Source organism: Podarcis gaigeae (genome assembly GCF_964106915.1).
Source record: "Podarcis gaigeae genome assembly, chromosome: 8".
NCBI lineage: Eukaryota > Metazoa > Chordata > Lepidosauria > Squamata > Lacertidae > Podarcis > Podarcis gaigeae.
In genome coordinates, this window is record NC_139684.1 from 40,344,684 (window position 1) to 40,369,687 (window position 25,004).

The following is a 25,004-nucleotide window of genomic DNA, read 5'->3' on the forward strand; positions in this document are numbered from 1 at the left end:
CAAACTTAATAAAAGTTCTGGAGGATCTGATAAATCAGAGTTCAATACCTTGCTCCCCAGTGGCCAGGCACTATGAGCACTGCCTTAACTGTGGCCAATAAGATTCTCTGTTGAGCCAAATCTAGGAGATTCTCCCCCATTGCCACTAAAAGGAACAGACTGCAGTGAATTGTACATGTTGAGAATGGCACATATTAATGTCACGGATAGCATCTGCAGTAACCTGAGCCTACAGTAGCCTGAACTGATGCACGGATATTCAAAGTCTTACTGAGCTTAAAAGAGCTTACAAGCAATAGTGCATGCATAACCCTAACATTGTAGCCCAAATAACACTGTGACACACTTAAGAAAAGCTCTGTAGGATCTGATAAAGATAGTTCAGCATTCTGCTCCCCAACAGCCAGGCACTATTGAGCACTGGCATAGCTTGGCCAATGAGAATTTTTTATCGCACCAGGTAAAGGAGACTCCCCACTAGCGGCATTTTAAGCAAGGGAACACACTGCACTTCATTGAACAGACTACAGTGAGTTGCATATACTGAAAATGGCACATATTAATGTCATAGATTGTATTTGCAGTAATAGAACAGTTTAAATGATGACTCATGGCCATTGAGAATGACGATAAATGACTAGTGAGTGGTATTTGAGTTCTGTAAAAGTTTATTTCATTTTTTAATAGATGGCAAAGGTACAAGCAGCTGAGATGATAGAGATTTATTGCAGTTTGTGCTAGGTCATGGTTTATAAATACATTGAGCAGGAACTCTTGGAAAGATAAGAAAAGTGGAAAAATCAAGGTGGGGAACACTTGTGGCTCTCTCACCATCCCTCCCCCAGTGACAGCTTCTTCAATTGAACAATTTTCAAATTTCATTTTCTTGAGAAATACCCAACTGGAAAAACATACCAACCACTTCAGATGCCAAGACCCAGCACAATTAAATTTAACATGACTTTCTTGCTCCAGAATTTTTTGCAATATGATGCCACTATAGATGGAGGTTTTTAAGCAGATGCGAGATGGCCATCTGTCATGTATGATTTAGCTAACATTCCTGCATTGCATGGGGCTGGACTAGATGGCCCTGGGGATCCCTTTCATCTCTGCAATTCCATGAGCCAAAGCGTTAACCACCCTTGTGCTAAAGCTTAGCTACTGCCAGTGAGTCTGGCGAGTCTGGCTCCCTCTTGGAGGGAAATGGGCTAAATTACTGCCACTGTGATTCAGAAACTTGGCATATTGCCCCACAGATATTGTCACAGATATACAGCAATTTGGTACAAATTTGTCAATAGACCACTAGGTGGTACACACAGATCACCAATGACTTTTCTTTCAAGGCCCACGGGGGGAGATGGAGAAAGGGACTGCTTACAGACCAGTGCTGAAATGCTTGGTTTTCTTTTATGTCGTAGTGCAATATCACATGTTGAAATACATATTCAGGAGGATCATATCTCCAGGGATTTTGATAGCCGCAGTTCTAAAGAGCAAACTCCCTTCACGTTGAGGCAATTCAGAGTGCAAATGTGTGCACGCTCATCCCATCTATGCATGAGGGTAGTCTCAGAAAAGAGGCATTGAGAACTGCCAATTAAATATTGGCAGGAGTGGAGGAAAATCTGGACAAGGGTTGGATAAGGATACAGACAATAGTCCTCATGGAAATAATCTATGGAGTGTGTTTGAAAATGCAGCTAGCCCTTTTCTCTCTCCACTCCACCTCCCTTCAGCTGTTATTGTACAGCAGGAAACTGTCTATCCCTCCCCCCACCCAACTCCTGTTACAAGCTGCTTTAGAGACACATTCAGTCTAAAGGCCTGTGTGTAAGAACCAGAAGCTACCAGCCAGCCAGAGTACTCTCCGAAAGGCTTGAGAATTCTCTCTCCCTTCCAAGTCACTCCAGGGAGCCCCACCAGCATTCAGAGGTTGTGCCTGCCCCTATCTTTGTGGCCAGAGTTACATAGGTCAAAGGACCTATATCTTTGTGGCATGGTGACATAGGTCAAAGGAAATCTACATCTCCATTGTCCATATCAGACTTTCTACACCTCAAGAGACATGCGTAAAAATCAGGGAAATATTTGTGTTGGTTCTAGGGAGAAGCATTAAACTCCGGATGCTAGTGATACAGCTACTGCTGTCATGTCAAAGGAAGGTTGCAGTGTGTCGCACCAGAAAAAAGAAGATGAAGCAGAGCACAGCAGCTGCTTTTGTGGGAGGACTGTGACACAATGGCTGGTTCTGCCCAGACTGACCACACACATTCCCATAACTGTAACCTGGTGACCCAGAGGCACTGGGACCCTTCCCAATGAGCCTTGATGAGCCCATGAACATACATCAACAACAGCTTGATCATTTTTAGAGCAGGGGAAGCTGGACCCTGCTCGCAGCCCATCACAAAATATGAGCAGAGCAGCCTACACACAGGCATGAAATAACTCTCTTTGCGCCTCTAGTTCAGAAAGGAAGCTGCTCAGTCCCTTCTCTCACTTGGCCATTGTCAAACTGGTCTCTGGTCAAACTCTTCCTCCTCCTCTCGGCTCTGGGGTGACTGAGGTGCCTCTTCATCTCCCATATCTTGTTTGTCCCTCTCAGCCTCAATCCAGCTCTGAGGGCTAATCATTTTCTTGGGCCCATGTGGAGGAGGCCCAATCAAGGCTTCTATGTCGTCGTAGTTGATGACTTCTTTCTCCAGCAGGGCATCAGCCAGCTAGACACAGAAAAGGTGACAGATGGTAAGCATTTGCATGCACACACAGGCCAGAGAAACCTAAACATGTAAATAGGATACACTGGGGCTCAGCCATCCACTGGCTGAAGCAAGGACCAACTCACCTCAAGGAAAGCACTCTCAAGGACAGGGATGGAAACCTAAGACCTTTCAGACGTTGCTGGACTCCAACTCCCATCAGTCCCTGAAGCCAGCATGGCCAAAGGTCAGGGATGGTGGGTGTTGTAATCCAACAACATTTGGAGCGCCACAGGTTTCCTGCACCTGCTTTAGGACACCACATTCCTTTCAAAGGATTCTTTTTTTCCTCCCCCTCCCCCCTTGATCTTAAAAGGAAGCAACAGTTTGAGGAGTTTATCACATGCAGGAAAGAACTTGCATTCTACATACACCTCTCTTCTCCCATGCCAGGTGCCATTGCATAGAGCAAAGATAACTATTAAGAGAAGTATTGTGTATGTAGCTAGGAAAGAAAAGAGTATGGCAATGGTGTGAATGTACAAAGAAAGGGACAAAGGTGCACATGTGGGGCCATATGAGGAATATTAAATCAGGCCTCCAACCCTGCAGCTCTAGGAGTTTCTCCCTTCACATTCCAGGCATCACAAGGAGCTGAAATGCGCCACAACCCACTGCTTCTTGCCACTATCAGCCAAGGAAAAGGGATGCCGTGCTTCCCAATGCAAGTGGCAAGTAAAACAGTATCTAAGACTCTGCAGAGGAATCATCTTAGCCATGGTCCATTTTGTTCTCTTAGTTGGCTCTCAGCAGAGTAGCTGCTACCTTGTTTTTAAAAAAACCAGTCCTCCCCTGCCAAGTTGCTCAAAGCACTTTTTGAAGCCTCACAAGCTACCCTGTAGCTAGGCTAAAGAGAAGCAACTTGCCCATGGCCAGCCACTGAACTTTCAACAGCAGAGCAGGGTTCTGAGTCTGGATCACCCCCGCTTCCCAGTCACCCCCACCCCCAATTCAATCTGAATCCCTCTGGTGTTCTGCAAGCCTTACTGCTTTCAGTTTGTCCCGATTCTCTAACAGCAGTTTCTCTGTGCGCCTGTAGGCTTGGGCCACCAGCATCTTTGCTTCCTAGAAGGGAAACAAAACCAGAGGAGGAGTTATAGCAACAAGGCTGAGCCAAGAGAGATGAAGATTCTGAGCTGCAGTTCATACCCCTTCAGCAAAGACACAGAGCCCCAGAGATCCTAATGAAGAACAGCTCATAGGTAAAGAACAGCTTGGTTGGGTGCAGAGTGTGATGGCACACCTCACATTTAAAGTAGGACTAGGCAATGTTCAGCCTAACTACTCCTCTCCAGTTCTGTTTATATGCTTCCTTCAAGTGATTAGTCCTAACCTTTTTCTAGCACTTGCCCTAGGACAATTCAATGAGAAGCTTTTATTGTGTGGGACCACTTTGGGGAAGGAAGGCAGTGACTTAATAAGTTGTGGGTCATTATTGGTTTAGAATTCTACTAGCATCATCCCCTTAGGACTGGGACCTATCCAAGACTAGAACCCTTGAAGCAACTGAAAAGCACTGCAAAGATGCTGCTAGCAGCAACAAAAATGTATGGGAAGACATGGGATGGTGTTCAGCTAGACTTCAGGATTGGCGGTTTGCCTCCTTCCTACTTCATAACCACACACACTTTGCAGTGCCAAGCTAATCTTGTTTGCATCCTGTTTACAAGGGTCAAGGCAAGCCAACTTGGGCAACAAAGCCCTCTCCTTCGAAAAGTGGCATTCACACTGCGAATTCCTCTGGGCTAGTGGTTACAGTCTCGGATGATTAGCCTTATTCTCCCTGGGAAACTGCAACATAACAAAATGGCTCTGCTTCAGGGCCCTTTAAAACCTGTGAGCAGGCAAGCATTTTTGTTGGAGCTTTATATCCATAAAGAGAACTTACATGGTCCATAATTTGCTGGAGTCCGTGGCTGAAGGGACGACGTCCTATCCCTGGGGTACTTTCCTTTTCTGGGAAGGACAAGTATCCAACATTGGGCACCATCCCATATTGCTTCACCATTGAATATGCTATCTTGGTGACCTTCCTCAGGTCATCTTGTGCTCCTGGAGTAAGCAATGGATAAAAAAGAACTTAAGGGGTGGTGCTACATGCATCAGAAGTGTCAAGATACCCCCCTCCTATTCTGGGGGGGAGAATGTCTATGCAAGCTCATTGGCTTCATTGCTCAAGCACAGTGGAAGGACATTTAACAAAGAGAAGCCTGCAGCACCACTGAAAGACAGGAGGTCAACAAGATGAAGCACATATTTGGCTTCCTCACCTGTAGTGACTTTATTAAAGGTGATGGCTTCTGAAACTCTCCCTCCCAGGGCCATGCACATCCGCTCAAAGAGCTGGTCCTTGGTAAGGAGGTATTGGTCCTTTGGCAGGATCTGGGTGAAGCCCAAGGCAGCATTGGTGCGAGGAGCAATGGAAACCTGTGAGATAGTGGGAAGGGAAGAAAAGAAAAGAAAAAAGGAGAGGTCCAACTTGTCTTGCAGGGAATGAGTTCAAGAGGCATCAGCTGCTCTTGATTACCATGTCCCGTGTCCCAAGCTCAGGGCAGAGAGCAAACCTACCTTCATCGCTGCCTCTGTGTGCTCCAACAGCCAGCCTACAAGTGTGTGACCTGACTCGTGAAATGCCACAACTCTCCGCTCCTCCGGCGACAGGATTTTGCTCTTTTTAGCGGTCCCTGTGGGGCAGATGGAGGACATAAATTCCATTTCCCAGGATATGCTACTAAGGTGCACCACTATTTTAATCTGCAAGGCTGAGAAGGGAAAAGGCTTTCTCTACCCCTTATGCACTATCACTCAGCTGTAAGTCGGAGAACTCTCCGCAGTCATGACCCAAGGCCTAAGAGAGCCAGCAACAATCCTTTATTGCATTGATAGTTGCAATAACACAGGTCTGTCAATTCACCCTTCAGACCCTGATACCACTTTTAAACAGTCTATTAAACTCTGGCCCTACAGGAGTGTATCCAAATAAATGGTCCATGTAGGATAGGACAAGCCCTTAAGATTTCTCCCTGGAGAAGGTAATTGTTGAAATATATATGCAAAGGTTGGATTCCAGCAATGCATCCATTGATAAAAATCAACACAAAAAAATCTCCTGCCACTCACCAGGCAGTCTTCAGAGATTGTGGCTATGCACAAAGCAAGACCCTAAGAATACATGGAAAGCCCCCATTAAGGCCAGCAAAGCCGAGGTATTGTAAAACATATACACCCAAACAGAGAGGCTTCTTTATGGTCTGTAATTAAGCAGACCTGATTCACACCACTCCATTTATGCTCCTCCACCCTGCAGCTGTCAACTGGCAGCTTGGCTGTGTTAAACTGGCGATGATGGCAAAACCCTTTATCATGTGACACTTTACCATAGACTGAAGAAAACTGACCAACATGTCACCCAAAAAGAAACCTTACCTGCAATGACTCTCTCCACGGCGTACTCAAAATTGAATGTGTCGATGGACTTATGCCCCTCCCTTGCTGCATGGAGAGCGGCCTCATTACAGATGTTGGCTATGTCCGCTCCTGTAGATAGAGCAACACACACTCATTGGGTTTTCTTGGGATCAGAGAGCGGGAACAGAGCAGGTAACTATCAAGCCCAACATGCTCTCCAAAGCAATGATCCTCCATGGAAAAACTCAAAGAGGGTGTATAAAAATGGTACAGTACGCTGCACCCAAGGATGCACCTGAAGGGTAGGTGTTGACTCCAGGGGAATCAAGCAAACAAGCAAACCTGTAACACCAACACAGAAGGAGTAGGGGAAGAAATTGCCCAAGTCACCACTTGCCATTATGAGGAAGGGATGAAATTTCCTTCCCAACACCTCAAAATATGACCAGTTGGACCCTGAGAATGATGTACCATCCTCCCAAACCCCAGGTTGGGACCAGTTATACTCAATTGAAGACCTTCCTCTTCCAACAAGCCTTTTAAGTGGAGGCTTTTCCCTGTCTGTGTCTATACTGGAGCATTTTTTTAATGCTTTGTTTGTGTGTCTACCAACCTAGGCTCCTTAGGGAGGCTGGTATACAATTTTAATAACAATAATAATAGCAACAACAACGTCCTCCTGTCTTTAGTCACCAGTTTTTCTTAGGTTGCAAGAAAGGAAGATGAAGCAGTGCAGCCTTTGAGGTGCTGGCACCACCTTGCCTGATGTCCGATGCCACCTGAATGTTAACTGCTCTCCACTTGCATCAAGAGATTCCTCTTCAATACCTGAATGTGATGCCCTAAAATGTTGCTCATTTGGGGTTAAGATTCTGCAACTTTTCAAATCCATTACATGCAATGCCCCCACATTACATCCCTGTGGCATTGTTAGGTTATGTAAAGAAGCAATGTGTACCTGCTTCAACTCTTGTAGCCCACCTGTTTACAGTGGCAACTTTCCCCCACTAAATCACAGAACAGTATCAAACCTCAGTAGCATTGCTTAAGTGTGGGCATTTCTAGAATCTGACAGAGCTGCTTCTTTAAGCTGCTTCTATGACATATTTTAAAAAACGAGATTGTTTTGTTTTAGTCAAGGTAATGAGAGGCAGAGCCGACATTCCAGGCTTGAAAGGTTTAACGGTATATTTATTATGTAGTTGTTGGCAAAATATATCCCGTTTTTATCACTCTGGCTATGTAACATGCTTGATCTCTAACTCTGATTTGTTATTTACCCTGTACTGGACTTCCTGTTGCCAAGAATGCTGCCACATCTTTTTAGGGGTACTACTGGCAACCATTAGTGCTTTCTATGAATTTCTTTTCAATCAGCTTCCATTTGTCACATTTTATTGTGATAAAAAAAGTTGTTCTGCAAATAAGAGTTTTTAAAAAGCAGAGTACAAAGGAGGGAGAATCAGGAAGTGAGGGGGTGAAGGGGCTGTTATGCAAAGCAGAAAGAAGCAGGATCTTGCAAGCCTCTCGCTCTTGTGCTCTGTATGCTAGATTCAAAACCACAAGGTGACCCTCAAGGAGAGGCTTCATGGTGGACAGCAATGAGTTAATCAAGCGCCGTCTCAAGCTGGGCTTAGGAGAGGGTGGCCTGGGCTTGGCATTGCCCGCTGGGGCTCTTCTGACCACAATCACACAAGTTTCTCCAGGGAGGAGAAGGCACATCTGTTCTGAGTTTTGAGCATGTGGGTGGTGTGGGGGCTGCTCAAAGGAATCACGGAAGAGGCAGAGCGGGGGCCACCAGCGGGGAACTTACAGAGGATACTCCACAAACAGGAAATTCCCAGCTTTGTTCTGAGCTCGGAGATGGACTAGAGGCTCAGGAAAGCAGGAATGTCCTACCCATTTCTCTCAAGCTAATCCAATGCTGAACTGCTCAGTTAAAATATTTTAGACTGCAGAAACATTTCCCCAGATAATTGCACTGATTTTCCAGCTACTAAGTTTCCAGCAGGCACAACCAGAAGCAGCAGCTCCAACCCCACAAAAATCTGGGTCACACACGCCAAGCACGAATTGTTTTTTACTACCTCTATTGGAAGAAAAACTAACATAAATGCTGGAAAACTGGCCGATTCATGGATTTAGCACAACCAGTCTAGGTACTAGTCTGTGTGTCAATTTCCATCCAGCATAACTACAGCACTGGGGGGGGGGCGCTTTGGCCCTCTTTTCTTTCACATCACACGCAGCAGCATTGGAAGGAAGCAGCCGGGTGGAAGGTAGCCAAGCCATACATGACTAAAGTGCGCTACAGAGATTGCTAACATGTGGCTGGATGCAAACAGCAACAACAACAAAACAAAGGAAACCAGACAAACAGCTGCTCTTACATACCACTGAACCCCGGAGTGAGCTCAGCCAAGCGCTGGGAATAAAAAGTGCCAGCCTGAGACAGCTTCAGGCCCTTCAGGTGCTGCTCAAAGATCTCCCGCCTCTCCTGCAAGGAACAAGACAGAGCAGTTTTGCATGGCGCAGCTGATACTGAAGGGCACAAATGGGCATCAGAAGAAAGGAAGGTGCTGACATCACCTTGTCCTCTAAAAGCAGAAGGTTGGGTAGAAGGGAGTCCCAGGTTCACAGCCTTCCTACTTACTTATTCTTATTTATTTATTACTTATTCTTGCAAAGAATCATGGACCAGGCAGACCTTCATCCACCCCTGCAACTGCCTCTCTAGACTTTACAGAAGATTGCTAGCATCCCTATGTCAAAACATGCATAAACCATCCAAAAACTATTGGAGCCAGTGTGGTGTAGTGGGTAGTCTCACTAGGACGTGGGCTTTGGCTTGAGAACACTGTGCATCCTTCCTTAGCTTGGGATAAAGCAACTGAAATGAGAGAGAAGTGGCAAGGCAAAAGGACAGGAGTCCACAACATAGTCTAAAAATATTAGATTTTTTAAAAGCATTTTTAAAAGCCTGTGTGCCCGTGTGTGTAGAAAAATGCACACTGCCCCACAGAATCTGAGTAGTTTCTATTGAAAATACACACTGTAGGCAAGTGATAGTGAACAGAGTGCCCTCCAGATGTTCCTGTCAGCCTCAGCCAGCACAGCCAATGGTCATGATGCAAGTTGCAGACCAGCAATATGAGGCAGGGCTGCTACCCCTGTTGTAGGCCCAAATCAAGATGCCTTTTGGGAGAGGCCTGAAGAGGAGCTGGAGTAGATTGCCACCCCAACAAGGCTCACCATGCATTTGGGGTTGCTGCTGCTTCAGAAGCAGGATTTCTGAAAGAAGGAATCTCTACTCAACGGAAGATGCCAGGCTTGGCAAAGCCATGATTATTACAAGGCAAAACCACCAGGGGGCAGAGTCTCTCTTGCTTGCCTATCTTTCCAGGCTCTGGATATTTCCAGGGCTTCTTTCAAATGCAGGACAGATGTAAAGAAGTCATTGCAAGAAGTCATTGGCTCTTCCCTCCAAAGGTCATTCCTCTCGCTATACCCCCCTCCTATTAATTTTGATTTATTCCTTAATGTTTCTATCATCATAGCACTTGCATGGCTGGGCGGGCGGGGGTGGGGGGAGACAGACAGAGGGAGAGGGAGAGAGAATTGGGGCTTTGCAGATGCTCCCCTCTCCTTGAATGAAGAGAGGCAATTTGCAATTGGGGTGAGGGGGGCCAGATCTAGCTGGCTACAGGCCAGCAAGTGACTCATTCAGCTGGTCCAGGCGGTCCTGATTAAAGCAGTGGGCTCAGCTGCCAGGATTTCCTTCTCCTTCCTCCTTCAAGGCAGCTGCACAGCTCACTTTTCCGGTGCCAGATCGTATCAGGCATTTGAGGTATTTTAAGCGAAAACCTGGAGGAGCAGGAGGATAGCGAAGCCCCAGATGGGAGGAGGGGATGCTGGTGCTGTTTAAAAAGGAAAACCCTCATCTCAATTCAGGTCCTGCTTACCGCCCAAGCGGATGCAGCCATTTATGAGCTGTTCGGGGAGGGCAGTGGGGAGAAAAGGAAACCTTACATAGGATTAATGGAGGAGGAGGAGGACAAGGAGGTTCCTTTTCTTTGGGCCGTTTTCTATGCTTCCCACTGAGTGCACTTAACTCTGCCTACTGAGATCACAAGAAGCCCCAAATGTCTTCTGGAAACACGCAAGACTCTTTTCTACCTGGCTAGCAGTCAAATACCTAGGGATGCAAGCAGGGAGCTATTTTAAGCTCTGTGGGGTTTTTTTTTTTTTAAAAAAAAAAAGACATGCTTGAACCACAGAGATTTCAGTTGTGTGTGTGTTTTTAAAAAGCAGACCACGCAAGACTGAAGTCAGGCCAAGCCTGCCTTAAGAGTTCTAAATGCACAAATTCATACTGTGTGATTCTGCATCCATCTACACACACAAATCTGATTGAAAGCATTTAGTCCTTAGCTTAAAAGCACCACAGCAAAGGCACAAGGGTCATGTTCTGAGAACTATTACTGGAGTACTCCCAAAAGGTGCCTCTCGCATAACCAGTTCCTTTTCTTAGCACAAAGGTTGTTGTTGTTGTTTTAAGTAAATTTGTGTGGAAATCCTCATAGTTCCTGACTGTCCGATTGACACTGACTACTGAACTTTATGGTTCGTGCTCTTCCAATTGTGGGTCAACATAAACCCAGCAGACCTGGTTTTATAGGTTTACTGAGCTCATGTAGGCCTGCAATTTGAACGCACCATTCACAAAGCCGAGATTCTGCTGGAGCTCCAACAGGAAGCGACAGAAACACCCTTTAGCAGAAAACCAACACTGGAGTGAATCCAGTTCCTGGGATTGAGTGCACCAATTGTGAGTCAAATACTAAAGAAGACAAGTGTCCACAATCCACTGCCTAGTTTCTGCCACTGCCCAATACCTTAACCACAGAATCCAAGAGTCACAGCAGAGGTGGGTCCCAATAATACCTGCAGAGTAGGCAGATCAATAAAAATGTGGCGGTCAAGCCTCCCAGGTCTCATGAGAGCATTGTCCAAGATATCTGCCCGGTTGGTGGATGCTAGCACTATGACATGATCGGTGGTCCCCATGCCTGCAACAGAGAAAAATGTGAAGAGCAGAAGTGAATGGAATGTGCCACCTGTGCAAGAAGCTCCAGAGAGAGATATTTCCCTGCATGAGAGGTCAAATGTACACAAACATGCTTTAATATGCAAGGTCATGGGCGGGGAAAGAAGAGGCTGCAATCAAGCAGATGCTCGTGGACCTATCTAGCGAAAATTGACTCATGTGGATTATATAAATGCCAGAACGCTAGAGATCTGGACACAATTTCCTCCTTTAAATGGTTTATTGCACATTTTATACAACTAAGAACACACAGAAATATATATTTTTAATTGTCCTGTCCTTACAATTCCAATCCCTGAATTGCAGAAGACACTGAAGCCCGCTAGACCCAAATGTGGCCAGCATTCATACAACTTATTTGTTAATCCATTGATGCAACTTCTCTCACAATTATGTTAACAGTTTGCATTCTAGCAGTTGTCAGTATACTGAAGATAACATTTTAGTGGCAGCGTGCATTTGGCAGAACTGCCATCTTTAAATGGCATGACCACAGCTGTGGGGCAATGCAGCCAGCCAAATACAAAGCTACACAGGAAGCTCTTGGCATGAGGCAGATATAGCTAGGCTTCTTCCTTGCTTGAACTGCAGAAGCACACACTGCTGCTTTAGAGTGGGGGCAGCTTGGGCATATTCTCCCCACGCTGCCCAAGAGATGAGCACAATAGCTCACCCAAGGGATTTATCCTCCAGATAACCCAGAGGTCCACTCTCCTACTGCATGCTGCTACCTAATGAGCCTCACTTCTGCCTCCTTGCGGGATGCTGTGGAGGCAAATTCCAGAAGACAACAAAGCACAACTGTGCATCAGTCTGTCAGGGTATTTTGCAAGGCAAGAAGGAAGGAAATAGAGGAGCTGGAAGTCAGTCACGTGGGCTAAGCAGCTTCATTCCTATGGCAAGATTAGTGCAAGCAGAACATTAGCTGCTTTGCTCCTGGGAAGAAGTGCTCCCAAAATAGATCAGACAACCAGCAGATCCATCACCAAACACAACAAGCTTTCCAGTGCTCGCCAAAGACACCATCAGAACAAGGCCTGGGAGTGCAAGGCTCCAGACTGAGCCTTTTATAATCCTGTGACCCCTTGTCAATCTATTTTCCGCCCTCCCCCAAATCAACACCCCTAGCTTCAACATGACTGAACTGGCAACGGAGTGTGATTAAGGCAACAAGACTCCTGGAGAGGAGCTGCCTCCCCCACTCCCAGGGCACAAAGGGCAGAATGAAAGGAAGCAATTCTGGATCTAACAGGTGCTCTCCCTGTTACACAACTACCCAGGCTCTCTCAACCTACTGGGATATGCATACACTTCTGTTTCCACCCAAAGTATGGCAAATTTAACAAAGCAAGCAACCTTCTATTCAGGGATGAAGAGTGGTCAACTGCTTGCACACTTTAGCTGAGAGCAGGGAGGCTTCTGACAATCTGGTGGAAGATTATTCAATTTTTGGAAAAAGCAAGGCTCAAATCCAAGTTTTAGTAGAGCCCAAGATCAGTATGTGCATGGAGAATGGACCAATCATGCTCAAAGCTGTATGGCAGAGTTAACATTGCATGGGAGCAATGTGCGCACATACACACACCCTTCATATAATCTTTGTGATGGAAGGGACCTTAGAGGTCAACTAGTCCCCCTCTGGCTCAATCCAGGACCTGCAATGCAGAATGCAAGCACAACATCCCTGGCAGGTGACCACCCAGGCTGTAATTCAATATGCCCAGAGAAGGGACAGTCTGCCACCTCCCAAGGCAGAGTCTGTTCTGTTGTCAAACAGCTCTTGCCATTCAGAACTTTCTCCTAAAGTTCAGCTAAAAACTGCATCTCTGTACTTTTTGACCTCCTCACCTTTGGAGGAAAAGAGAGCAAGTCTGCTCCATGCTCTCCTGAATGACAGCCCTTCCTATATTTTAAGACTGCGATCATGTCTTCCCCCAACCTTCCCTTCCCCAAGCTGAACATACTTGGCTCTTTCAACTGTTCCTCACAGGAGCTGCTTTCCTCATGTTCCTTAGTTCAGCTCGGTTCATTCTGATCAGCCAGCATGAAGCAAAAGAGGGTGCTTTCGTGCTTTAGCAGAGACTCTTTTAAAAGCACATCGTTTCAACCTCACTCATCTAGTTTCAGCTACACTAGCAGTACAGAGTGGCTGCATCAATATTAGAGGCAAAGCAAGATGCTGGCTGGGTCTGTCAAGCACACCGCAGACTGCTATGCTCGGGCCAGATGAAGCTTCGGCTGGCTCCCAGCCAAGGCACTTCTGAAGAACCCTTCTCCCAGACAGACACCAGCTGAAGCAAAAGGCTAGCTAAGGCTTGAAGTCTTGGGCCACCTTTCCAGAACCACTTGGTGCTTCTTAGCATCGGCCTCCCCCTAAATGTTGTACTTATTTCAGGCAGGGTTGGGGATCCTGTGGAGCTCCAGGTGTTGCTGGATATCATGTCTGTCCATTGCTGGCTAGGACTGATGGCAGTTAGTGTCCAACATGATCTGGAGGGCCACAGGTTCCCTATCCCTGCCCTAGGGAGTACCTGAATATTTTTTTCCCAAGAGAGCTAGGGAACAGGAAATTCTAGAGCTACAGACACATACGTGCACACACTTGTGCACACAAGTGGAAAACCAGCCAGGTGGTACATTTCAGAGAGTTTTAAGAACCCACCAATGGGTCCAGTCTCAATACCTTGAGTCACTACCAAGAGACCCAGTGATAGCAGTAACACACAAGGCATGCAATAAGCAACCAAAATAAACCTAGCAACCAAACGAGAATCTCTCTTGCTTCTTGCTGCCAGGTCCGAAAGACAGTAGGCAGAGCTGGGAGAGGAGAGCAGTGGGAGTGGCCAAAGTTTTGCTCTTCCTTACTGGGGGGGTGGGATTGCACTGGCTGAAGGACTGAAGGCAGAAAGTTAGACAAGAGCAGAAGGAACTAACTGTATCTGCTTCTGCCCCTCTGCATCCAATCTTTCTTTTCCAAGTAAACAGGCTTTAAACTTACCCATCTTGGGAAAATGTTTATGCATTTATTAGAGTTATATCATTGGTTACCACATCTAACTAATCTTAATTGGAGTGGCCTGCCTGTAACCTACAACTGTGAACCTCCCTTTCTGGATGCAGGTCGAAGTCAAACTGGAGAGTGAGGGTAGGTGGCAACATCAAGTGTGATAAGGAGACTTTGGAACTCTTTGGAGAATCTGGGAGTACTTGGGCAACAGAGAGAAGCTTAGCAATGAAGGAAAAAAGGGGGAGAAAGGCAGGGAGTGGGTGGGGGCATGCTTGAGCTGCCATCTTCTGTGAGTAATACCATGGCAACAGTAGGAGGAGAGTTTTCCTCCTGGAGTGGAGAAAGGGGAAATATTTCTGACCACAAGCCAAGGAAAAAAGCAAGACTGGAGAATGGGCCTGAGCTACTGACCATCCATTTCTACTAGCAGCTGGTTTAAGGTTTGCTCTTCCTCTGTGTTGGAGAAGCCAGACATGTTTGTGGAGCGTTTCTTCCCCACAGCATCAATTTCATCAATGTAGACAATGCAGGGTGCACGGGCTCGGGCTTCTTTGAAGAGGCTCCGCACGCGAGCAGCCCCAAGTCCTACATAAGGGAGTAGGGGGAGGGGGGAAGGAGAAGAGAGAACAAATCCATTCTAATAAATAGCCTCATGCTCTGCTTCCTGAATCTGGGCCTTAGCAAGCTTCCGCCAGGGTGAATCTTAAATGTGTCCCAAGGCTGCTGGTTGTGCTTTGTCCAACAGGCCTACAGTGCCCTTGTTGCTAATAAAAGTAGCTGGAAATCATAGGTGCTCTGGTGCTTGAATCCCACTTGCAGGCTTCCTATAAGCATTTAGTTGGTCACTGTGAGAACAGGATACTGAACTAGATGAGCCACTGACCTGATCCAGCAGGGCTCAAATATGCTATTATGTTGTAGGTTATCAAAGGGCTGCCTGGTTTCAGGTGCCAGCAGAGATGGCAGCAGCAACAAGAAACCAAATTGAACTAGGAGGATATTTGCTGCCTAACAGCAGACCACGAAACAAGAAGCCCCCAACTTTTTTTTGCAGGGTGCCTTTGACTGAACTAGGTTGGCTCCTCCAAAAGGATTTTCTGCTGCTCTCCATTCAGAACTGGGTGTCTCAGTTAGAAAGTTCCAGGGTCAGAAGTTGAGCAGAGTGGAAGAAATGAAGAGCAGCAGAACTGGGGTCAAGAGGGGAACACTCTCTCTCTCTCTCTCTCTCTCTCTCTCTCTCTCTGTGTGTGTGTGTGTGTGTGTGTGTGTGTATGAGATCAGTCAGTGAAAATGCCGTACTGCCCCAGGACACAAGCAGCAGTCTCTGTGAGAGGGCTTCAAAGTTTCCTACAAATAAACTAACTGAGAACAAAGCTTTCTTCCTGGTAAGCCACATTTTCATTAAGCCCACAGGAACACACTTTTTGTTTGTTTGCTTGTTTCAGGGGAAAGCTGAGCAGACTCCCACAGAGTCCTCCTTCCAGCTCTCACCAAGGAGAGAGACCCCTCTGCCTTTTGATCAACTGTGGAAAGGAAACTGTAGTGGGCTAGGGAGGGAAGGTGTTTACATCTACCCAGATATACACCATCCCTATTCAGCTACTGCGTTTCCCCTTGAGTGGATGCCTGGAATCTTGCTCAGGCCGCCTTCCTGGGGGTTGAGAGCCCCGAGTCAAGTTCTGCTCCACAGAAACAGATTGCAAGGACCACATTCCTTCTGTACGATGCCTCACACCTAGCTGGCTCTGTTAAATAAATCAAAGCTGACTGCTGAAGAAGCAAAGATTTAAAAAAATTAAAATACACACACCACCTCTAAGTGAATCCAGCCTCCCCGCCCCAGGACTTACCTCCTATCACCTCCACAAACTCAGAGCCAGCTATCGCCAGGAATGGCACCTGGGCCTCAGTAGCAACAGCTTTTGCCAACAAGGTCTTGCCACAGCCTGGTGGTCCAAGCAACAGGGCACCTTTGGGAACTTTAGCACCAAGCTGTAGGTAACGATCTGGGCTCTAGGAGTGAGAGGAGAAAAAACTTTTTTTAAGCTGCATACTCATTCTGCATCTTCTCCTGGAGGAAGCAAATCACAAACTTCCACTGATGTTCTTTCCCACATGTATGACAGCATGCAAAAAGAAACACCCCCTCATGTCCCTTTGTGGCTGGGCAGACAAGATGGTCGCCCATTCAGCCACACCACACCCCTTGCTCAGAGACAGGCCCTCTGCCCCTACACCACAAAGAATCAGGCCCACTACTACTCATGAGGCCTATAGCTAATAGTGTGATGGAAAAGGCATAATGAAAAGAGTGCTATTTGAAAAAGGATACCCCTATACCCAAGAATCCTGGGGCAAGTGTCACCCAAAAAACAAATACACTACAAATAAAAGGTCCCACAACATTCCTGCACAGGGTAAATCAAGCAAGCATAGCCAAGAGATGATGGGAGTTGTAGTGCCGCAACACCTGGAGGGCCAAAGGTTCCCCACACTTGCATTACTGGATTCACAGCATTGCCCACTCAATCCCTCCCATTCCCAACTTCCCAGCTGCACTTGCCAGCACTTGTCTTACCTTCAGATAATCCACAAATTCCTTGACCTCCATTTTGGCCTCATGCATTCCTGCTACATCCTTGAAGCTGATCCCTTTCCCAGATTTCCCATGCACAATAGTGAAGCGGGCCATCTTCAGCTGACTCTGTTGAGGAGTGGGCAGGGTGGAGGGGAGAGAGAGAGAAAGATATGGCCGAATAAAGAAAAGCAGGGGTTATACAAAGCCCTGATTCTTATGAGCTTGGAGGAAGAGCAGTTCACTGAGCAATGAAGTGCTCACGCTGCATTTGGCAGGGCTCATGTGCCATCCTCCACAGGGCAGACCATTTATTTGCCTTTCTGTTCTATTTTCTGCTTTAGGTAAGTAGGGCTGTGGTTCTTGATCTAGGTTTTAATGTTCGTAGCAAGCTGGAGGGATGCCTCAAACAATTGCTGCTGCCACCCTCCAGCCAAGAATCTACAGACAGAGAAATCAGATGGAAGGAGCTCTCTAGAACTCCTCTCTTGTAATTTTAGTTTTGCTAGCCGGGCTGGCAACCACTCCACCAAAATGGCAGCATGATCCACTCAATTCCCTGGCTTTCAGAATGCTACTTATGCAAGAGATTTGGTGGTGGGGCACTTTTTTATGGTGGCAGGGGGAGAAGGCGAACAGAACAACAGGGACCTCAAAAGCAACAGGCAACTGCATTCTAGCCTCCATTAAACCGCAGCGACAGACAAAACAACAATTTAGCTAAACAGCCTCTGCATAACTGCTCATTATCCTCTGCTGAAAACAGCTACTAATGTTGGCTTTTCAACTAAGCTTACAGCAGGCCACAAGCTTGGAAGTGCATCAATAAAAGTGCCAGGGGTGTCACCCACCTAAAGGAAGTAAAGAGGGAGCCTTGGGAACTTCCACAGCTATGAAGTAAAGGGAGTAGAGCAGAGCTGACTGGGCTACTGAACTGCAGAACATTTTTTCCAGCCCATTTCCACCTCCCCCAGCCCCTCCCAAGCAGGCAGGCAGGCAGACAGACAGAAATCACCATCCTTCCCCTCAGCTGACCGAGCGGCAGGGGTTTGGCTGATGCTGGGAGGGAGGCATGTGACAGGAGGTATGAAGGCCAGCTCACAGCACAGTCCAAAAAGCTTAGGCAGCTTTAAAGACTGAAAAAAGTTATTTTGCTAAAAGCAAGGGATTTGTGTTCGCTGCTGCATGCGAGATTTGCTGGCAAGACAAAAGCAAAAGAAATGCCATTCCCAGCTGCAAGTCATTAGTGAGGCCTGAAAACAGCAGAGAACTGCCCTGCAGATTCCCTGAGCTCAGCCTTCCCAGCCTAGAGGGACAGAGGACGCCCCCCCTCCACCACCCCACCCATGAGGCCAAATACTGTAAAGTTCCGTCAGCTGATAGGAAAAGCAGCAAGACATAGCACAGGGCCGCCCAGCCTTTGGCACAGCTTAATTCTCATCCGCTGTTGACTTTGCTGGGGGAGGGAAGAAGAAGCCAGGCCCACCCAAAACAAAGCAGGAGGGAGAACTACTTACAAAGGCACTGAAGCCTCCTTCCCTTCCTGCCATCCCGGCCAGGCGAAAGATGTACCACAGGATGCCAACACCCACAGCAGCCATCCCCAGGGCATAGAGGACGCTGCAAAGACAACAGCAAACCAGGGTCAGACCTAAGCAACTGCTGTATCAGTTATGAACGGACAAAAACATAGCCAGTACTGTATTTGTGGGACAGCTATGGCAACATTTCAAGATGCAGGGACAGGAAACCTGTGGCACTTCAGCTGCAATTCCCATCAGCCAGCATGACCAAAGGTTAGGGATGATGGGAGCTGGAGTCTTGCAACATCTGGAGTACAGCTTTTTTTGGGGGGGGGAAGGAGCCTGTCTAAATCAAAGAACAGGTTAAGAGCCCAATGAGCTTTGGAGGCAGTGTAAAGGGGCATCTTCTGTGCTCTCACTCTCAAGCGTTAATGTGCAGCTGGCATTAATTCCAATAAAGCTTTGGGGGAAGTTCCAAACAAATGTCGCTAACAGAGAATGTGTGTTGTCTCTGACTCTGGGCAGATTGCTCCATTGAAACATAGGGAAACCTAGGAAGCTGCCTTACTCAGAGTCCACTGGCCCATCTAGCTCAATTGTCTCCACTGACTGGGAACATCTCTCCAGCATTTCAGGCAGGGTCATTTCCAGCCCTACCTGGAAACACCAGTGGGGACTGAACCTACAATTTTCCATATGCAAAGCAGTTGCTCTACCAATGAGCTAAGGCCCTTCCCCAAGTCAGTGAAGTAATTCAGACCAGCTCCTCTGAGCGACTGTCGTGGAAAGCGGGCCTCATCCAGCATGTGGGGCAATGTCCTCAGGTGTCTGAGATTCAGTGGGCATAGGTGGGAAAAGTGGTGGGCTGCTGGGAATGCTAGAGGTGGCCAAAGGATTTAATACCATCCTCATTCAAGTCACAACTCTCAATGACTGCAACTTTCAGGTAAATAACCAACCTTTCACAATGCAAGATTGCCAAGTGATAAAAGCAAAAGTTTTTTTTTTTTAAAATACCCACCAAAAATAATTACATATGGTGGTTAAGGCACAGATTCAACAGTGAAAGCAGCACAAGGGTAGCTTCTACAAAGTTTACATTCCAAATGGAAAATAAGGTAATGGCGGAAGAAAGCATCAATTGATCTGTAGCCAGTAGCTCATGTTGAAGGGATCCATGGAGAGGACTTTGGACGTTCTTCATCCTGGCTCCTGGAAGTGTCATGGTTCAGTGGCTGAGCATCTGTTTTGTATGCAGAAGGTCTCAGGTTTCAATTCCTGACAACTATAGGTAGGACTGGGAAAGACCCCTGCCTAAAACCCTGGAGAGACGCTGCCAGTCAGACCGATGGTGTGACTCAGTTTAAGGCAGCTTCCTATGTAAGTCAGTCAATAATTTAGTTTGCCTGTCAGCTCTGAAAGTAAAGCACAATGGGGAGAGTGAATAAAAAACCTTCCTCCCTCCCCACAAACCCAGAAATGTTTTGCCCATGAAACTCTTTTCATAGTCTCCTCAGAAAGCCAAGCCTGGCCCTGGAACAGAATGGTTTATAGGCCTCCTTCCATTCTTATTACAAGAGAATCTCGTCAGCCAGAGATGACAAGATTCCATAAATCGTTTTTTGTGTGGATAAAAGCTGCTGCAGCAGCAGAAAGAAGACCACAAGAAGAGCTGGCTCTTGCCATCATTAAGGAGAAACAAACGTTCCAAGCCAGCATTCCTGCATCTTTAGAAGCTTCTGCCCTCCTCCTGTTCTCAGCATCAATTCCCATTCTGACTTTACATCAGTATTAACAGCTTTAGCCTTTGCAAAATCCTTGTGACAAAGGATGTGGGGTTCTGCATAACAAAGTCCATACGTTTAATGGGAGCACTTGCTTCACATTGACATTTGGGGTTTGATTAGCAAAACATTTCTGCTCAGCATGGGGCCTATGAGTCAGTGTCCGCCAAAGGTACAGTCGGCTGTTGTCTTAATGGGCAAACGCTCGGGAGTTTATTTTTATAAGCCAAAGATAATACCATGTGGGAGGCTCACTCAGGCTGTTAAGGCATTATCTCCATTGGATCCCCCACACTATGATCATTGCCATGTTCGCCAAGCCACCCTGCAGTATTCACTGGGAAAATAGATTGGCACACTTTTCACAAGAAAATATTTTTGTAAGTCTATGGTGCTTAGGCTGGGTTCTGGTTGCCCCAATCAACAGCCCCTTCCCTTGCTATTCCCGTGGAAAATCTCACAGAGCTAAGTCATACAATTAAGTTCTGAAGCAGGCAAAACCACCTCCTAGCTGGCTAGTTGCAGGAAGTGGTGTGTGTCATGCATTTCACACATTTGTGGTGGCTGCTGGTGTCCCAATCTAGGCCACCAAGTCTTTTTAGGACATGCTTTGCCAAGCTGGCACCCTCCTGATAGTTTGGACTACAACTCCTGCCAGCCCAAGCCAGCACAGTTCTGTTAGCTGAGCCTAATGGCAGTTGTAGTCCAAAGCATCTGAAAAGTGTCAGGTCAGGGAAGGCTGCTTGGAGACACTGTACACACAGCCATGGCAAGCAAGAGGAAGAAGCACAGAGGGCATGGTGGGGTGGAGAGAGGAAGGCAAGAAATGGAGGGTGGGGCAGACAGTGCCGTGCAATGGTGGAGGAGCTTTCTTCTAAATATGTCATACTTTCCAAAGAAGCCAGTGCGCTTGTAGGAAACGGGGATCCTGTCCTTCAGGTCAATGCTCAGCTCTTCCTCAGCTGCCCGCAGCTTCTCCTCAAACTTGTCAATGTTTGCTACCTGCATTCTGTACATCAGGGCAAGCCTCTGGAGACACACAAAAGCAACGTTAGCAACGCCGAGGACAGATTCAGGACATTGATCAACTGGGAATTGCACAGGTGGAAAAAAACTGCTCAGGGCCACAACCTGTCATGTGTGAGTAGGTGGGGGAATTCCAAGGGGGATGAAAAGTGGCTGCTGGGCAAGGAATTAAAAGCTATGTGACCTCTTAAGCTTGCCAAAATCTCAGGTTGGCTTAAGCACAGACAAAGGTGCACTTTGCTACGAGTCAGAGGAGAGGCTTAAGTAATCAACAGGCAACCCATTCTTAGCAATATTAGCTGCCTTCTCTCTCAACCTGGAAAACTCACAAGGCCATGCAAGTTTCACTGTTTGTGGCAACTGCTATTGTTATGGGTACCAGTAATCAGTACAGAATTATTTTATTGTATTATAATAAGTTATTTTAGATCTAATGGAAGGGCCACCCACTGCAGGCTCACATGGGGCAGGTGCTAAGTTAGTCAGGACTCACAAGAGGATTTTTCCTGTAGCTGTACCCACATTCTGGAGGAAGGTTTGGAATGCTCTCTTTTAACCCTCCTCCATCAGGAGAAGGCAGTTTTTCTCGTGCAAGCCTATTAATAATGATGATGATGATGATGATGATGAAGATGAAGATGATACCCCACCTATCTGGCTGGGCAGCTTCCAACAAAAGATTAAAAATACATTAAAACATCAGTCATTAAAAACTTCCCTAAGCAGGGCTGCATATTAAAGTTGGATATTTTCATTATCTGTTATGCTATTTGTGTCTTTTGGTTTTGAATTGCATTTATTATTGGATATTTCTTTATTGTTATCCACTTTGAGAGTACTCTGGTCAGAAGAAATCATAGAATCGTAGAGCTGGAAGGGACCCCGAGGGCCATCTAGTCCAACCCCCTTCAGTGCAGGAATCAAAACCCAGTATTCCCAGGCAGTGTCCCATCCAAGTACTAACCAGGCCTGACCCTGCTTAGCTTCTGGGATCAGCCAAGATCAAGCATGTTCAGGATAGTATGCAAATTGTTCCAGAAAAAGCAAAAAACTGCTCAAAAATTCTAATACTGTATTATAAATATGTGGATTTTTCCAAGAAACAGTTTATGAAAGTCATCAGGATGACTTATGCTTAAACTCTGCATTTAAAACCAAGACAATGAAATTCACTGTGATAGTTTCATTTAGATTCTACATAGGCAACTTCAGCTGCTTTCCCTTAAAGGTCTCCACTAAGGTCAGTGAGAGATCTCTCTGCTCCTCAGATCATTTAATGCAGGGATGGGCAGAAGGTGTTTCAGGATCTACTGGGTGAACTCTGGGTGACCTTAAGCTGATCAGCAAAGATTTCTTATTCCATTTTTAAAAATAAAAAATAAAAAATAGCAAAGCCAAAAAGCCTAACTCTCAACTAACATGAAGCTGCTGAAACAAAGCACATATTGGAAAACCATAATTTGATTTGTGTGTGAAACTCCTGCAAGTTCAATTCTAGTACAAATAACAAGTTCTGGGGCTAGGCAAACGCTCAGAGGTACCATGGTCTGAATTCTAAATTTGCATCATCCTTCCACCCAAAGCTCATTTGGGGGACCTCAAGGTTCTAGTAACAAAACAAGAGTAGATCCTGCAAGTCTGAAGTCTTCCCACCCTTAACTTGAATTACCTAAAAATTCAGCATAGATATTATGTTATCTTCCTTGTCTGAACAAGGAGAAGAACAGATAAATGAAAACAATCAGAAAAGCATTCTTAATGTTGATATCCATATAGGAAAACTTCACAGAAGTTTGACAGCTTTCTGCTTGAGGAGAAAAAGCAGATTAGGAAAAAACAAGATTACTGACCAAGACAACAGGCCAATTTAGGGGCTGGTGAAGAACTATGGAAGCATTTGGAGGTTCACACAACTGTTTGGCAGGCACAACACCAAGAGAAATCTACTACCAATCCTGAAGCTTACATTCCTATATCAATCAAAGTTGGCCAAACGGAAAAGTCTTTGCTTAACCTACTTTGCAATACTTTAAGGACTGATCTTGCTGAAAAAGACACTCACAGGCCGTCCAAACACAACTGCCCCTGGATGTAAGTAGATTTCCACAATGTCGCTCTCCGGCACCACTTGAACTCGCTGCACTTCCCCTTTCGCCAGCATCTCATTTACAAAGTCGTTCCAGGATATGTTGCCTCCACTGGTGCTCAAGGAGTTTAGCAGGCTCATGATGATGGCAATGAGAAAGAGGGTCCTCAAGCGCTCCCGGTACATCTGGTCCTCCCTCTCCCGGCGTCTCTTTTCCTCTTGAGAGAGGAAACATAAGAACACATCAAGATTAGCATTATGAGCTGGAGAGCAGATTGATTATGCCCCAAGCCACAGACCCCCACACAGTCTGTTTTTTGTTCCACATTTCATTTTCCTAGGAAAGCTAAGCTGGGCTAGGAGAGGCAGCATCTGGTTTGCAGTGTGCTATCACATTACAGCCCCTTTTTCCAGGGACTGAATGAGGAGAGACCAAGAGCAAGGTCACACAGCAAAGCTGCATGTAAAATGCCTGCTTCAAACTAGGCCAACAGCTCAGGAGCAGAGCATGTTTACGGAGCTGCCTACCTGGAGTTCCAACATTAACACACATAGGGAAAGGGGAAGTTTGCATTCGATTAGCCAGCAAATATTTGCTCTACCCAGCTCCAGCTTTCCACATTTAGCCTGTTTCAGCAGTTCTCTCTCATGAGCCGGCCCAGACAGCATGTACAAATCAGCTCACATTCTGCAGGAGGATCCATTTTTTTCTCAGAAAGGGTCATAAATGCTCAACCAGATAATGCTAGGCTAGACAGGGGCAAGATGCCTTCTGTCACACCACTACTACAAATATAGAATGAATGATGCAGCTTTGCACCTATTGAACAATTTGCAAAAACCCGTTTGAATCATGCAGAGAAAGCTCTTCAGCCTTCACCCGGTCCTACTGCTCTGCATAACTTGCACTTGGTTCAAACAGATGTGGGATCTGAATTGGGCTCCTACCCTTTGAAATGAATGGAGGCAAACTGCACAGTAGCAGCACTCGAAAGCTTGCAACTTCTGCCAACACTAGAAAGTATGGTCCATCTCTCCAGCATTCTAAGCCCCTTCTAAGGCAGGATTCTCCAACCTAGTGCCTTCCAGAGACCTTGGACTCCCACATTCCATCAGCCTCAGCCAGGACAACTGTATTCCTAGAGCAGGGATAGGGAACTTATCTCCCTACACCCAACACAGGCCACATTTGACCCATTTTTGCATAGCAATGTGCACAGAAGTCTCAGTGATCTGCCGCCTGCTGGTGCTTGTAAAGTGCTGCACACAAGGCTTTGCAGGTGCAAACCTCTCTGGGCCTGGCCTTGTCTTTACCTGCCAACATATATGATGTCAGGTGTAGGGAAAGTGTCTGTGGCTTCCCCAATAGGCCCACACGTAAAAGTTTTTCCATTGCTGTCCTAGAGCTAGGGGCATTCCTAAAATTGCAGAAAACCATCTTGGTGGCTGCATCTGCAGGTCACTGGCCTGATCCTGCAGGCTCTTCTTATTTTGGATTCTAAGTCTCATTTCATCCTGCCTTGCTCTTTGATCCAACCTGAATGGCCTAACTGCTGCCCACCTCTGCCAATGGCGCATCATCTATCGGAGCCATTAAGGAAGCCTCCCAAATAAATCATGGCTGTTTTGTTGGAAAATCTATCTGCTGTAGCCAAGATTAGATTTATGTTAACAAAGGCATTTATCAGCAAGCACCACCAGTTAAAGCAGATGCAAAAAGAAA

The 25,004-nt window shown here is 46.4% G+C and overlaps 1 protein-coding gene across 1 annotated transcript in view; it reads right to left on the reverse strand.

Moving 5' to 3' along the window:
- Positions 1–650: 650 nt before the first annotated feature.
- The window catches only part of SPG7 (SPG7 matrix AAA peptidase subunit, paraplegin), a 33,310-nt gene continuing 8,956 nt past the window's right edge, over positions 651–25,004 (reverse strand). The window contains exons 4-17 of the mRNA XM_083751227.1: positions 23,258–23,499; positions 21,059–21,198; positions 18,380–18,482; positions 16,866–16,991; positions 16,138–16,300; positions 14,699–14,872; positions 11,118–11,242; positions 8,568–8,670; positions 6,192–6,302; positions 5,334–5,449; positions 5,036–5,192; positions 4,654–4,817; positions 3,753–3,830; positions 651–2,726 (exon numbers count right to left, since the gene is read on the reverse strand). Coding sequence (XP_083607353.1) covers positions 2,517–2,726; positions 3,753–3,830; positions 4,654–4,817; positions 5,036–5,192; positions 5,334–5,449; positions 6,192–6,302; positions 8,568–8,670; positions 11,118–11,242; positions 14,699–14,872; positions 16,138–16,300; positions 16,866–16,991; positions 18,380–18,482; positions 21,059–21,198; positions 23,258–23,499 — 2,012 coding nt within the window. The 3' untranslated portion in view covers positions 651–2,516. The remainder of the gene's footprint in view (positions 2,727–3,752; positions 3,831–4,653; positions 4,818–5,035; positions 5,193–5,333; positions 5,450–6,191; positions 6,303–8,567; positions 8,671–11,117; positions 11,243–14,698; positions 14,873–16,137; positions 16,301–16,865; positions 16,992–18,379; positions 18,483–21,058; positions 21,199–23,257; positions 23,500–25,004) is intronic.